The sequence below is a fragment of the Zosterops lateralis genome, assembly GCF_965231275.1.
Source record: "Zosterops lateralis genome assembly, chromosome: 13".
NCBI classification, from domain to species: domain Eukaryota; kingdom Metazoa; phylum Chordata; class Aves; order Passeriformes; family Zosteropidae; genus Zosterops; species Zosterops lateralis.
In genome coordinates this window covers 5538517-5555495 of record NC_139773.1, presented here as the reverse complement: position 1 = coordinate 5555495, position 16979 = coordinate 5538517, and the positions used below count along the sequence as shown (strand labels likewise).

At 38.5% G+C, this 16979-nt stretch overlaps 1 protein-coding gene across 1 annotated transcript in view; it reads left to right on the top strand.

The window, feature by feature from the left end:
- ENTREP2 (endosomal transmembrane epsin interactor 2) overlaps positions 1–16979 on the top strand; it is a gene marked incomplete at both ends in the record, with an annotated part of 87466 nt that overhangs the window by 25187 nt on the left and 45300 nt on the right. The window contains one exon of the mRNA XM_083871210.1: positions 10106–10162. Coding sequence (XP_083727336.1) covers positions 10106–10162 — 57 coding nt within the window. The remainder of the gene's footprint in view (positions 1–10105; positions 10163–16979) is intronic.

Here is a 16979-nt window from a genome sequence, read left to right as displayed (position 1 = left end):
GAAGTGTTTTAGCAGTAACGTAAAAATGCAAAAGTGTTCTTTTGAGACTATAAGATGTTTTTCCTCTTAATCTTGACACAAAGTTCCCATTATATTTACCAGAAGTCCTGACCTTAGAGTCAGGTGGAATAAGCCTTTGGACTCCTTGAGCTTAATTTTCCTGTGGGAAAAGGGTTTCTGTAGAGTGAGTGTGGTTTGTGGTTGAATGGCCATTAAATAATCCTAGAAAGCAGGTTAGCAGGGTCTGGCAAATGGGTCTGGTGTGAGATCAGGTCTCACATGAAGATTGGTGTTTTATTCTCACTTTATTTTCAAATCAATATGGAAAACATTTCAATTTGATGATCCATCTTGGTTTTGTAACCAGAATTATACAGGGTGTTTATCTGTCTGCAGTGCTTCAGAGCTCATGTATTTTGACCACGTTTATTATAAATTACAACTTGCTGTGCAAATGAGTTTAGTGTTATACATCATAATCTCCTTGAATCTCTTATGAAGAGAAAATAGACAACATTTTAGCTGCTCTATAATGTTTATAGGATTCTCTCTGTCACATTCTCCTTGCACTTAAAATAGCTCTGGGCTTTGATTTTGGAACTAAGGTTATACTTTGATTAATTCATAGTTTGGGCTATTATTGCCCAAATAATCAATTGTATTAAAATTACTGAAAGAGCATGTTGTGTGCTCCCCACACCTATTGCATGCTGACAGGTTAAGAAGCCTCTACAGTAGAATTAGACTTTGATTACAGAGATTTTGGTGCTTTTACTTCTTGCCTAGTGTTTGGTTGAATTTTGGGGACATGTCATATATCAGATTTCAATAGAAAACAGCTCTGCTTTTGCCAAGTATTTCTGCAGTCTTAAGCTGCAAGTCCATGTCACTGTGCTGCCCCAAGAGCTTGGTGTGAGAACAGCTCCTGCCTGTTCCCTAGATAAGTCCAATTTGTGCCTTCTCTTCTGTAAAGCTTGGTGGCTTTCATTGCTCCATGGGATGGCATTAAATACTCATTTTCTTGTGGGTGCTTTGTAAAACTTCGTGGTTGGTTTGTGGTGCTGGAGTGATACACTCTTTTCTACTTGCCCAAGTCCTTTGCTCTTTCTTTCCAAACCAGTTGGAGATGTTTATAAGTTATTCTCAAGAGTTATCAAAAACAGGTATCTTACACCTTATATGCAGCATGTCTTAAATAATGTATTTCAAGTCTTTAACAGTAACTAATGAGATTATTATAATTAACAACAGAGGTAATGCTCTAAATTATTCTGAACGCATCACGGTCTTCAGTCTATTTTGACTCTGTATCAGCACAATTTCATTTTTGCATCTTGCAGGCTTTAAGTGTCTGGAGTTCAGGGATCCTGTGGGGATCCTGAGCAGGGACAAGGCTGAAATGTGGCTGCTGATGGCACCTGGATTTCCATTCTGTGCCGTTGAGGCTGGAGAGGAACAGGTGTAGGTATTTTTCCCTTGGTCTTGTCTCCAGTAGGAAAATGCTTCAAATGGATTTGGTACTGGGGAACAGGTGCTGAGAAGGGACCATCAGGATCATCAAGTCCAACTCCTGGCCCTGTGCAGGACACTGCTGAGATCACACCATGTGCCTGAGACCATTGTCCAAACACTTCTGGAGCTGTGACCACTGCCCTGGGGAGCCTGTTCCAGTGCCCAACCACCTTCTGGGGGAAAAACTTTCCCAGTCTCTAACCTAAACCTCCCTGGACTCAGCCTCATGCTGTTCCCTCAAGTCCCTCTGTGGTGCAGAGATCAGTGCCTGCCCCTCCTCTTCCTCTCTTGAGGATGTTGTGGACTGTGACAAGGTGTCTCCTCAGTCTCTTTTTCTCTCAGCTGAAGAGAGCAAGTGATTTCAGCCACTCCTGGTGTGGCTTCCCCTCCAGACCCTTCACCATCTTCCTTGCCCTCTTTTGGACACACTCTAACAGCTTAATTTTTTTTTTTTTTTAATATTGTGGTGCCCAGAACTGCCCCCAGCACTGGAGGTGAGGCCACCCCAGCCCAGAGCAGAGCAGAGCAATCCCCTCCCTTACCCAGCTGGTGATGCTGGGCCTGATGCCCCCCAGGACATGCCTGGCCCATGTTCAGCTTGCCATGAAATTCATCTTCTGAAGCCCTGATTTGTTGGCATGTTTGGAAAGCATCCATCCTTAAATTAAACCTGTGTTTATCCAAACTCATTTTTCCTTTCCCTCTGAAGTGCTGTTTTGGCTGTGGTGAGCAGCAGTCTGTAGTGGTTGCAGCTGCCTGGGAAGGGTTGTCTCAGAAAAAGTGGTGACTGCAGTGGTGTAGGTGGCTTTCACCAGGAGTGTGGTGACAGAAGTCAGTGGGCTGAGGACAGTGTTTATCTGATCTGACCATATTTAATATTTACTCTGTTCCGTTCTCTCTCTCATGGCCGCCTATGCATCTTTAACCTTTTCCTTTATCTGGAAGCATGGCCTGGAGGCAAATCACTAATCATGATCATTAGAGTATGAGGTCTATTGCTTTTTGATTAATCTCTCTCCATGTGCCCTATGGCACTGCAGTTTGAAATACAGCTCCAAAAGATCCATGGAACTGGAGGAGTGGAGCTTACTCTGTACTATTGATGTGTATTTTCTGTGCATTTGGGAGCCCTTCTGAGTTTGAGGCGAAGAAAATGCTCTTGTTATTGATACTTAGATCACTTTATAATACACCTCAGCTTTCATCCCCTGAGAAATTGTGTCAGTAATTGAAAGAGCCATTGTCTCATTCCAGTTATCTAAACAATCTCAGTCTTCATTCTTATAATTATTGGAAGAGCCCAGCAGCAAAAATCTTATTAGTGATTTCCTAATGCTACTGGGAAACAATATTTCTAGAATAATTTTCTGTACTGAGTTAATGATACAAGTCAAGATTGGTGTGAAAACAGATTAGGGAATGTCTAAAGAAATTTATCACTTTTGGGTTTTTGTCACAATAACATTATGGATATAACTTTTTAAAAAAATACAATGAAACATAAAATGAAAATTCTGGAAGTGAAATTCTGATAGCTGGGTGATACCTTTTCCTTAGTAATGGAAAAATATGAAATCCTTAAATACTAGAGTTAAGATGAAGTTTTCACATTTTCAGCCCTTGAAGGAATGTAACTATTATGAAAGAAATAAAGCATTATTTGTTTTATAGACTCATAATAGCTTTCAAATGATTTCAAGTGCATTATTTGTTTCATTACAAACAATTAAAAATGTGTCAGTGGTTTTGGAAAAGAAATTCAGTATAGTTTTAGTTATGGAGGTTTCATCCCTGTTAGAAATCATCTTTGTAAATCTATTGTATGGAATGCACATAAAGACCAAGAAAATAAATATTCAGATGAGCAAAGAATTGACACTGGAGTTTACAACACCTGCATACAGATCTATCTTATTGGACAAATGGCTTCTAATTTCACTGATTTCTTTGGTTCACTGCATTTTAATTAAGCTTTTGACTGCTGCCTCAGTAAACCCTTCCTGCTTCACAGAATTGATCAGCTATCCACACTTGATCTGAGCTGCTGTAGAGATGCTGAATATCATGTATGGGCAGCACATTTCTTCAGTCAATTATTTGTGGAAGAATTGCTTGGTCTGGCTTTCATTTTGGATATTGTGGAACACAGCAGCTGGTTCTGCAGCAGTGTTGCTGCTGGTGTTACTCAAAGCACTGGTGTTCTTTTGGTTCATTCATGGGTCATTCTGGGGAAGGGAAGTTGCTTGGGTTGTGAGGGAGCTTCATTTTTATTTCAGAGAATTGTCCAAGAGCTACAAAATCTTATGTTGTCCCTTACAATATCTCAGTAGGCTTTATTCTGAGTTGAAACGCTTCCCCTATGAAACAGCATGTATTGAGCTCACACTTCAGTCATCTGTTTATTTCAGGTTTGTTCATAAATAATCTAATACCTTTGAAAGCCTGGAGGTTTGGTTCCAAACTGCTTAGTTGCCTTTCTGTTTAAATACTCTTATGCTAATGGCTGTGTGCCTTATTAGTGCTCATGGATCAAATTATGGGGCATAGAAGATAATGTAATAGTGTGTTCTGTGAATATGTTTAATAAAAACCAGATTAGAATTAAGACTGTATTGTGAGTCACTGGCATATCAGCTCTGTGCTTAATATCTTATCTAAATCCCTGTCCATAGCTTTTAATACAGTTTGCATATTTTAGTGAAGTTGAGCATAACAGTTCTGAACCACTCGGAAGAGTAACAAATACAGAACATATGAAGCTTTTATAATTGAAAAATGTATTATTCTGATGGATATGTGCTCCATCAGTTCTTGGTTTTTTCTGTATGTCAAATTGTTTCCTTCTGGAAACAAATTACAGATGTGTAATGAACAGATTTCTGATGGGTGTGGAGAATATTTGATAGGAATATGAAGACAAAACCAAAAAAAGCTCACCCTAGAGCTTAAAACAAGATCAAAACTGTGTGCTCTTAATACATTCTGGTAGCTGTGTCAATATATAGGTAATTTTGCTGTCCTGTTCTTGTGGGGGCACCGAGGGATTTTGTTTCTCTGCTCCTGTTTCCATGGCAATTAGAATTAGATTAGTTTTAGGTTCACAGTGGATAAATGAGAGCGACTGAGCTATGATGTAGTGCTTGTGAGTCAGGAACACACTGAGTCTTTTTATAAAGTAGCCCAAAACTGTGCTTAAATCATTGTGGTTTTCTGGTTGCTGTTGACTTGCTTATATTTATCTTTCAGCATCTGGATCTTTTGCTTGTGGTTGCAGTCCGGTGGCACTTGTGCTTTTTATGTTTATAGGGATGTTTATGTAGCCTTTAAATGAGAACCAGTCCCTGGATTCTAGTGATAGCTGCATGTTGAACAGTCAGTTTGCATATTTGCTAATAAATATTTATATTAACTATTTTTATAACTATTTATATTAATTATTTTTATATTAACTTTAGCCCATGACTGATTTTTTGCAGTGTTTTGAATATGGTGTAATGGTATGATTTTTGTCAGCACCCACTCTTTAGGATGACTTTCTTGGAAGACCATTCTAAAACCAAGCCTCTGTATTTGTATTTGTCCATACAGTTTTCACGTGCGTGTGTGTGTATGCATATAGAAATATATAAACCTTTCTCTTCTTCTTCTGGTACTTGATGATAAATTGATACTTGTTGATAAATTCATACCACCCTCACCCCAAGAGATTTTTATCCTTCCTGTTATTCCAGGAATTGGAATGGAGGGTAATATTAGTAGTAGACTCTTTTCAGTCCCTTTTGAGCTAGCTCCCATGCAACATAGTTCTTTTTCCTATAGTGTGTGTTTAACTTTACCAGCATTTTGCACTAATGGACTGCAGATGCTGCAGAGAGTGTTATTATAAGAAGATTTCATGCTCTGGTAGTAATGTGTCATGCTTTTATAGTCTCTGAGTATGTGATAGTTGTGACATTATTCACAGTGTTTAATACTTGCATTTTGTTTAATAATTATCTACCTTTTACAAGGGCTGTGGTAGATTTCACAGAAACATCATCCTGGAAGATATTTCGGCCATTGTTTTAGGCTCCCTGAGGTACATCTAGACCTAAAGACAATTGAGGATGTTGTTTATTGAGGTGCAATTGAACTTCACCCTTCCAGGAACATTTGGGTTGACAGAACTAATCCTTGCAGTAGCCTGTGCTCCTGTAGCCCAGGGAGGGGAGCCTTGGAAAGTGTCAGTGGTTCTGGCCCCTGTGCAGGGGCACAGCTGCTGCTGTGGTTGGCTGGCAGAGAGCACTGGTGGTGCTGGGATTTCCCTTTGGCAGCCCAGTTACTGCCCTGCCCTCTGCACTCAGCTGCCTCAGCTGCCTGTTCTGCCTGGCCCACCCTGTTGGTGTTTTCTGATGTGTTGTCACAAACAGGCTCTTTGGTTTCTGGCTTATCTACCTGCATTCACAACACATGTTTTTGGAAACATGGACAGAGATACCTGTAAACACATACATTAGACTCTTACAAGAAGCTTGAGAAGGAATTTCTGCAATTACTGTAAAGAACTTGTATGCTTATTTTCATGTGAATGAATCTATTGACTAGAGAATTTGTCTTGTGTTTACAAGCTGAAAATGTGACTAATCCCTAAATTGGTAGAAAATAACCAAATTACTTGATATATGTTGTACCAGGCTGAGCAAGAAAGCAGGAATAAGAATAGAGGATAAAACTTGGAGTTTTCTATAATTTATGCTCTATATTAGACTAGGAAACCATTTTTAGATCCCAAGTCAAACTAAGGGGAAAAAATAATTTTATTAAGCAAATTAATACATACATGTCAGTAGCTTTAAATTTCTATAGTTTTTTTGTATCTTGATAGTGTTTCACCATACTTAATGTGGCTTTAATTAGTATTTATATAAATATAGAGTCTATTTATTTATATATTTATTAGGGTTTATTTAAATATTTATTTTAATATAGGGTAGTTCAGAAAAGAAGTTTAAAGGAACCACACTAGAGAATTCTATTACATACAAGAGCCATTTTGGCTCTTTGGGGTTGGAGACTTGGAAAGCAGATGATTTAAGATACATCAAGAGACTGCATCATCTGATCTGTCCCGTATTCAAAGTCAGAGCCCTCTAAATTTCTAGGGATTCACCAGACTGTGGAGGTAAAATGCTGGATGAGACACCATCAAGGGCTAATCCTTTGTTTGCAGTCCCTGTACTGGAAAGTAATTTTACCTTCTGGTTTTGTCCTGCCTCAGTATGTGCCTGTTAAAGTAAATGCATCTTTGTCATGCATGAGCACCACTTGCATTAATGCTAATGGAGTTTTCATATGCATGTTGAGTTCCTGCATTCCTAATGCTGCACGAGTCAGCACTGGTGTACTCTGTTTTCTCCTCTGTGTCATCAGCAGATACATGTATCCACATATACATATATCCACAGATATATGTATCCACATATTCCCTTAAGGGAATTCTCCTTAAGGAATCAGGCAAAGCTACTTTTTGGAACGTTTTTAGTAGCTGTCATTTCTTTCTATTATGTGATGGGGAGGTTCACTACAATTCAGCAGATGGGAGTTGGGTCCAAGGTAGCAGATAAATGTACTCTGCAGGTTCTGAAATCTAAACACATTCCTAAGGTTAAGAGATTGTTAAAATCCTCAAACTCCAATTTGTTTTTCATTTAAGAAAGAAGAAACCTGTGCACAGAATACATGTGATATAGTGATTTTTGAAAAGCGTAACAAGCCGTATGGATTGCAATGTTTAGTTATTGAATAATCTGAGTGATTATTGTAAGATATTTTGGACCTGTAAATTACATACTACTTTTCAAATAATTGCTGCTTTTGTATAGAAATAAAGTGGGGTTTCTACTCACTGTATTTAACATTAGTGTTGTTTTATATGAAGTATATGCTGAAGAGAAAACAAAACCTTAAGGCTGGGGGCTTTTTGGGTGTTGGTTGGTTGGGGTTTGGGGTTTTTTCGTTTGAGTTTGTGGGAGGCTTGTTTGATTTGGTTTTGTTCTTAAATTGCACCTTCAATATCAAGAGAAATCTGTAGATTTCTATTTTGATAGTAATTTTCTGTATTCTAACTAAATGTTGGTATGTGCTGTCCTCTGTGTGCTTTTTTCCTAGTTACATAGGTGTACACATTGTGGGGTAATGTGAGGTGCTTGGCACTGGAAGTAGCTGCATCTCAAAGCAAAGTGAATTTGGATAATCTGTGACTGACACAGGGGACTAATAGGGGCTGGAAAATTAAATGACAGCATTGTTGAGGTGACCTCTTATAATGCCAGTATTAAAGACACAGGTGGAACACTGAGTTCTTGTGTCCATTATCAGTGTAAATTTATCAAGTGGCCTGGCTGTGCTTGACCTTTTGCATGGAGAACCAGTACAGTGAGTGCCAGGAAGCTCTCCTTTTCCAAACCAAAACACATGTACCTCTTTCATCTTACAAGGCCTCTGTAAAGGTCAAACACAGTTATAGTTCAGCTGAACAAAGGGATCAGCTCCCTTCTTGCACCCTGTGCAATGCCACAAGTAAGACAAGAGGGGTGGAGGTTTGATTCATGGAAGGGAGGTCACACAGTTAATGAAAGTAAAGATTTGTTACTCATAGGTAGTGCACTACAGTATCTTGGCTCTGACCATATGACTTGGTGACTGAGAAATACTGATTTATGTACAAATATTTTATGTATCAATACATGCTCTGGTGTGGAATGCAATTGCTTGCTTTTCCTAAAGGGTTTTCTTTAATAATCTCCCAATTTCAGCCAGCCCATTTATTTAATTGAGAGCATGTTGCTGTCTAGCCAGCAGATAAACTAGCTAACCTTGTCATTTTACCTTCTGAGTGCAGTTTCACATTACAGGATTATCAGCCCAGAGCCAAGTTATCATACAGTAATAATAAGCTAACATAGCTGTGTGAGCACATTTAATTAACTGCAAAGATGGAATTCTCGGCTTTTCCTTCACTTGGCCAATATCCAGAAGTGTGTAACTTCTCTGCTGTAGGGAACACTGTAGAATACAAACTATGCACATTTGCATGTAGACATTATCTGGACAGTCTTTGATATCCATATCCTCGTCTTGGTTCAATTTTCCTGTGCATTTATCTCTCAGCATTGCAAATGCAATGTTGCATTTGTTCTTCACTTACACACTAACACTGAGATTTTACTGAAAAACGTCATTTGAGGGGTCTTTTTAAAATGCCATAGCTACTAAAGAAAATGCCAAAAGCTGCATTTTCCACGTGTTGTCTTTCTGAATAATGTTGTCAACAGTTGCTGCAGCTCTGGATATTGTCAGATTGTAAAATATGCTTAAACATGCTCACAGTATGAGTGTCCACAGACTAGACTTTGTGAAAGCGAAAACTGGGCACTTCTCAGTGCAGCTGCTCCAGTAACCAGCAGCTCCTTCTCCCACATTCACACCAAGCATCACTGGGCTGGATTGTTTCCAGCCTGGCTCCCAGTGCAGTGTACATCACTTCTGCAGTAGCTGGATGAAGATGCATTTTTGTTTATTATGCTCTACTATTTTTACTCCCAGAAGATTGTTAGGAAAGCAGGGTGGAGGGGGAATGGTGACTAGCTAAGTATGTAAGTTATTGTTTCACAGACTTTGCACAAGCTGAGGTGAAAAAATGACACCGTGGACTCTTGAAATAAGTACATCGTGCATTATTTTCTCTGCATTTTATTTGAGTTCTACTTTACTATTTTTGTAAGTCAATGTTCTAATGAAAAAAGTTCCTCTCCCCCTTTTTTTTCCTTCTTACATCAGGGTTTCTCTCATCAGGTGAGAAATGAGGTCTCACCTCATTTCTTGTTTCTTTCTCCATTTTTAACTACATGTAAATCTTATGGTGTCTCAACTGTACCTTGTATGTTATTTTAAAATACCTAAGATTAGCTTAGCTGTATAAAGGTCTGAATCCTGCTTGCTTTTTGTTTGTAGTGTAGGGAGTAATGTGTCTGTATGTGAGATTCAAGTTTTAGTAAGTGTATGGGTCCTCTCTCAAATGTAAGATCAAGTGGGGAGGTTCTTCGGGTGGGTGATACAGAACAAAAACCCCTTTTGCTAATTTATCAGGATACCTGGATGATTTTGGGATTGTTCTGTCATTTCTCCCTTTTTTTTTGCTAATTTTCAATTGTGCTCAGAGACCATAAGAAAATTTGCCCTAAACATTTATTCTCTTTTGTGTTGAAAACATTTGGGGCTGAGAGAAAAGAAATGTTTTAGTGACTTCTTGTGATCTGATCAGAACTGAGTGAATCTGGCTGCTGGATTGAAATTCATTTAAAAACAGCTTAGTACTAGTTCTGTTATTTGTTGGTGGTTTTTTTTGTTTTGTTTTGGGTTGTTGGTTTGTTTGTTGTTTTTTTTTTTTCTTTTCAGAATAAAAGGAAAGCATTTTATTTTTAGCATTTGTTCTCTGGCATTCTGGAAATACACATCATGACTGTGTATTAACTTCATCTTATTACCTACTGTGTTTTTAATGACAGTGGTGTAACCCTCATGCCTCTCTCAGTGACTCTGCTCTCTGTTCCAGGTGCTGCTGTCAGGATTGATTGGTGTTGTTTCATGGAAGAGGCCCCTGTCCCTTGTGGTGAGCAACTCCCAGTGCTTTTGTCTTTATGGAGAAGCCTGATAGTCTGTGGGGATGATTTGCATTGCTGTTGTGTATCCTGGTATTTATAAACACACAGTACAAAAAGTGAAAGGGCTTTGAAGTTGAAATGTATAAACTACCTGGGTGAAGATAATATTTTTCTGCTGTCTCACAAACTACTGATCTGCTTGTACCTTTGCATTTAACTTAATTTGCCTAAAAATTCATTGCAGAGCAACATTTCTAGCAGGTATCTAGATGGAAATAAGCCCATTCCAAATTAGTGGTTGTTTGTTTTCATCTGCAGAAAGATTTTCAGCTACATCATTATTTCTGTTGTGAGATTCATGTAGTTACTTAATAATGAACAGTAATCCATTCTCTGTGTGTGCATGCTAATGGAGTTTCAGTTAGCTTATTAATGTAAAGCAGTATTAGGTGGAAATCAATCTTATTAAAAACATGTGATGACTGTGTCAATAAGGATGTATTAGCAGATAAACATTGTCTTTGAGACAATGTGCATTTGTAACATAGTACTAAATATAGTCCTTGGAATAAAGAATATAATGGACAGTATGAAATTAAAAGTCTTGTAGTAATAATAATAAGCTTAATTAGAAGTTCAGGTATATCTTTCAGTATTATGAACTTGGACAGTAGGCACAGAGCTCACATTATTGGAATAAATAATATTCACACATCAGAAATGTTATCCAGGCCTCTTGAGACTTGGCTTTGCTGATTCCTGAACACTCACCTGCATGTTGTAAATTCAGCTGGGCTTTCTATTATCCACTCATTCAGTGAAATGTAAATAGGCAGCCATGGTCACTGTAATTCAGAGAAATAAAGACAAAAGGGAGGAAACAGTAATGGGAATATTACTGCTTGCAGAACAGCTCATCTTCCTAAAATCTGCTCTAGGAAATTATTTATTTCCAAGGGTAAGCTTAATGCTCTTGAGTTAGATCCTGATCTTCTCCTTGACCCTTGGTGGTGATGCAATACTCAGCTGAGGAGTGGGGACAGGGATGGTGATTTTCACTGCTGTGTGTGATTAAGCTGTGTAGTGGTTTTACACTGGCTACATAATGTCCTGCTTTCCTTGCTGAGTTGTCAATACCTTTGAGCAGTTGGGCTCCACGTGTGCAGGGTGACTATTCTGATTAGTAATCAATGTACAACTTTACAACTTCCCAGCACAAAGTGCCACCAACATGCTAATGAGCCACATTTCTGCTGATCTGCTTATACAACACATATGCCAAATACATATGGTCAATAATTACCTTTTAACCTATTTTATAGTATTATAAGCAGCTAGATAATTGATTACAATAGGTGCCTTTTTGTTGCAGTGTGTTACCAAATGTAGCATTGCCAAGAGTGACAGCAGAAAGATAGCTTTTATCATTTGAAGCTATGAATAAACTTATATAAAATTAAACCATGCACCATCTGTGACGTCCTGAAAACTGGTGAAACTGTGATAATATTTTAAGGTGGCAGTTTTCTACATATCTTGGATTTGTGACTAAAACTGGTTGATAATGACCAGTGTTTTGACTATTGCTGAGCAGCACTTGTGCAGTATCGAGGCTTCTTGGTTTTTCCACACAGCATCACTTGCTTTGGCTTTTTCCTTCCTCTTTCCTTTGCTTATTATTTGCTTATTTGCTTCCTGTTTATCCTCATCCACAAGTTTTTTTTTTCATTTGGGCTTTTCCAATTCTCTTGCAGTCCTGCTGCAAGGGGCAGTAAGTAGGTGGCTGTGTGGGGCTTTCCTGCTGGCCAGGGTCGTCCCCCCTCACTGCTGGATGCACCTCACTCCGCACTGTAATCAGGGTTTTTCCATGGATGCAGTGTCTTTTCTTTGGAAATGTATTATTTTCTGCAGGCAAACAGAGGAAGTTGAAGAAGCAATTAACAGAGATAGTTCATCAACCATTAATTTCTGACTGTATCATACTAGAAGTGTGTTCTGTACTGTTGGTGTAGAAATAAGTGTGTTGTTGTATAGTTTCAGACTTTGGATCCAAAGTCAAAACTGAGAGTAGTTGTGTATTTATAAGCTATTAGTATGAATGCTGTTTTCTATTCTGCCTTCAGTCAAAGATTTACAAATGTGTATGTCCTAAGAACATTTTACTGCAATATTAATGTACAGGAATTTAGACATTCTCCTGCTAAAGTGTCTTTGCGAATATTAATTATCTGGAAAGTTCACCAGATTTTTTTGTTAGTTTATCTGAATTTCCTGGGTCACCTCCTAGCCATCAGTTGCTTATGTTGCCAAAATGCTTTATACATGCAAGGAACCAGAGGAAACACTCGGGCAAAGGAGATATTTAAATTGCTCACACATTGATTTTTGAAGAGTACTTTCTGTATATTTCAGGTGTTTCCCCATTAAGCTTTCTCTATTTTCATTTTGAAATCTCAGAGTACTGGTAGTGCTTTGGGAAAATCTCTCAAGAATCCCTTTTTTGGAAACCAAGTGTTGGCTGTGTCACTACCACTGCTCAGTGTTAAAATGCAGTGTTAAAGTAGGAATTTGTTTCCTCGTGGTTTATGGAAGTGTCTGAAAATTGGGAGAGAGCTTGTGGGGCTCCTGAGGCTGAGTTAACTTGGAAAGGAACTTTAAATTGTGCAGTCAGATTATTTTTCTGTTACAATCTAATCTATGGTAATTGCAAATCTATTTGTGCTAAGGAGATTAATTCAGGCTCTGAATTGAGTTGAAAGCTTCTCTGTTGCCATCTGGCTTTTGAGTGACCCCAGAAAAATATTTCTACATTTCTAACTGAAAGCTTTTACAATAAACTGATAGATTTAATTTTTTTTTCAATGAACAGAAATGTGGGGTTTCTTAAAGTCTGTGAGTGTCTGTGAGCACAAGATAATACTGCTTATTAATAAATTATCTTGATTACTCAGAATAGCTACTTAAAAGCATTTACTATGAAATGTGCATTCCAGATCCAGTTCTGTGCACCAATGAACATGCAAATGACTGCATGTATAACTCTGTGTTTGTCCCTTCAAATGAACCATTATTTCAAGCCTTTTTTGGTTTTGATAGGATAGGATTTTCTTCATTTAAGAAAGATAAGAGAAGCCACTCTAAATAGCTGCAGTTCAACCTGCATATCAGGCAAAAGGATGAACTTCTGTGCAAAGTTTCAGGCTGCACCCATGGTAAGACTCAGTTAAATACAAAAATTGTCTTTTTAAGAAACTATTCATCTTGGGCCTGCTTGGTAGTTTGTTGCAAAATGAGAAATTTTCTTTCTAGAATTACAGTAAAAACTTGAATTATTTGAAATTCAGACTTGAATATTTTTCTTTTTTTTTTCTGTAAAAATCATTAGAAAAAGATCTGCATTGAAAAAGGAAATTGCTAATAATTTTAAATCAATATATCAATATATACTCTTGCCCCATAAGAAGCATGAATATATAAAACTGGTCCAAATGTTTTTCCTCATTGATTATCTCCTCTCACTAAATACCATTGCAGAGTACAGCAGGAATAACCAAACTTCAGGAAACATGAGACATAAAATGTATAGAAATAGTGTATTAGTATTATATATAGAGTGTATTATATAGTAGTAAGTTTCTATATTCTGCTCAGTGAGATGAAGTGTTGACATGTTCCTGGCTATGCTGCTTAACCTGAGGTTGTAGAGTAGCTTAAGGGATGAGACAAGTCTTTTAAAACTCTTGTAAGAGAATTTACAGCTTCTTTGCTTCTTTTCACATGAAAGCTGAGAGAAATCTTTTAATTAAAAAAAACCCAACAACAACAACAACAAAAACAAGTGGTTGTCCTCCCTCCAATACCCACTCTGAAGCAGAGATTTGGTGTTTGGTTTGGAAAGAAAAGATGATCTATGTAGTGGAGAGACAATGTCAGTATAAACAGGTCAGGACTGCAGGAGAAAAGCAGTGCAGGAATGCACAGTGTGTGAGAACAGCAGAGTGAGGCACCCATCACCTCATGTGTCACTGCTGGCTTTGATACCTGTGTGATGTTGAGAGGAGCTGCAGCACATCCCAGTGCCTGCACAGATCCCTTGATCACTCTGCAGTATCACTTCAGCATGAGTATTCTTTGAATTCCTTGATCAAAATGTTCATTAGGAACCCTGCTATTAGACAAACACTTGTCTTTGAGGCTGAAGTGTTTGCTTAAAGGTGAACAAAACACTGGGTGAAAACAAGTGCATCTCACATACCCTTACATTACCCATACCCAAACATCTTACATGTTTTTCAGTTTCTATTGAACTGGCCAGGGCTTCAATGCTGAGTATTGCTGCTTTCAAAAAGGAGCTTGGGAGGCTGCATAACTTCTGTTTGGAAAGCAAATCCAGTGTTGGTTCAAAAAGTAGCTCTTCAGATGTAAAGCTGTAAATTTTGCTCAGAGCTGATGTGAACCCAGGCTTTGGCACTGAGAGCAGAGTGTTTTTCTTTGACCTCTTTTCTGGGAGCATGGAAGGAAACTAACCCAAATTCAGAGGAGCTGAATGCTAAATCAGGGGGAAGAGAATTGTAGAGGACTGGGACAGGAAGGAGAAATTGTAATGTGAGTCTGGCAACACGAGGAAGGATAGACATCAGAAGATTTGAGAAGAACAGGACCTAGATGACCAGAAAGAAGTGAACAAAAACCATTTCAATAAGAAATCATACAGTGGCATCTCTGATGTTTCAGAAATTCAGTGCCCCAAGCACCATAAATAACTGAATTGCAATAGATTTGTATCTTACTTCTGAATTATTTCAATGAAGAAAGTGTAGGCTGTAAATAGTATTGTTCTATACTTGGGACATAATTAAGTTTTCTTTGCCTCTTGCCTTCCTGTTCTCGCTTCACTGAGGGTTAGTTGTATAAAGCACTACTGGGGCTGCACTGCTCTGGTCACCAAACTGCATCATCTGTCTCTGCACACTTTTGCAGCATGGCTGGGGTTGTGCTAAAGGTCTGTGAGACAGGATATAGAGATGAGGTTAATGTATTTAGTGATAACTGTATTCCAGGTTACATCAGTTTGAAAATCGATTTAAAATATATTTATGTTTCATTGAAGCTGCTTCTCTTTTATCTTTATTTCAAACTAATCCCTCAGAGGTCTTTTCCCAATGCATGAACTGTTGGTTTAGGCCATGAAGTAATGTCTCTTGTTGGAAGGAGTAGGGGATCCAAAAAGTGTGGTCTTCAAAACTTGCAATTTGAGTTTGTGTAAACTGTAGTTACATTCATGTTCCATATATTTATTTTGCAGGTAAGTTAATGCATCTATTTAAGTTTTTAAGATGTGTACTGCCTGTTGCTGTTTCTATTTTTTAAACTTAGACTGCTGATTCCCTTCTTTCTTCTTTAATATCATGAAACAACTGACAGAAAAACCTAACCCCAGTGCCCTTTCAGTAGATTAGACTGGACAGAAGAGGAAGAGGGGAAAAAATGGAGAATGACCCAGTAAAGCAGTGAACTGGGTGAGAAAGAAACAGCACTTGAGATGGAAACAGAAGTGAATCAGGGAAATCTTGGCAGTAGTGGAGAAAAGATGTCATAGGGTGAAGCATCTCTTTAAAATGAACATTCTAAGTCGTCTTTTACAGCTTAACACCTCTTGAAGCTTTCTCTTGCCTAGGTCTGTGTGCATCTCTCTGATGGCCCTTTGACAGGGCTGCCTTCCAGCCCCAGCTGCCACCAACTGTCACTCAAGTGAGAATCCAGACTCCAGTGCTGAGCATCCATGTGCTAATTAGTTATCCCCAGTGGCAGGGTTTAGAAAGACCACGAGCAGTTTTTCCTGAAGAGCAGACAAACCCTGCTGGGGCATCACACTTGCCCCTTCCTAAACAAGCACTTCATAATTACCCTTAAAGAGCCCCTAGTCCTCCCTGTCTGCTGCCATCACATCGTGTTGCCATGGCAGCAGCTCCTGCTGGCACATTCCTGCTGCAGGAAACTTCTCAATTCCAGTCCCAGCGCTGCTGCTGCTGCTTGGAATGAAGAGTGTGCTGTGGGTGCTACATTCACCTCTCTCCAGCCCATCAGTAATCCCCTTGTTCTCACACGCTTTCTAAATATATCTGCTGGTGGTTCTTTCATCTCATCTGCTCCTTCTTTTAGGAATGCAGGCTGCATCCCATCTGCTCAGGGAGTTCTTGGCAGCCTTTGCATGGTCTAATGTCTTCAGCTCTTTCTTGGTGTGAGTCTGATTTGCTTCAGCATTTCTTCTTCCTCCCTGGTGAATTAATCTCGTGCCACATATCACTGGGGCTGGCTAGTTGGGCAACATTGGAACTACTTGTTAAACTTGGTGTTTTGTTTTCAAATGGTGAGGAAATACTAGCTTCAAAAATTTATTTGAGACAAGATGAGCTGCATTTCAGAAGTTTAAAAAAGTAGCATAAGTATTTGTACAAACTAATATAAAGTATTTTGAGGCATGATGGAGTTGGGAATGGATACCTCACTCTGTGTACTCATGTACTCAATCAAAACTCATGTGATTTTAGTTTTATTTGTGTGACAGATGGAAGGAAACGCACTGTTACCCAAAGAGAATCTAATTATCCTGTGTTTGTTGAAGAAAAATACTTTTATTTCAGTGGGATTTGCTTGCCAGGTGAATCAGTTCAGATCCTGAGCTAGACATGTGTGTGATTGAGTGTTTGGGTTTCCTTACTACAGATACTGTAAAACCTCCAACAGCATTATGGATTAAGTACTATTTCACATATATGAGGAAAGGTCTTTGAAATCTTAAAGTTCATTTACTGCTGGATCTCC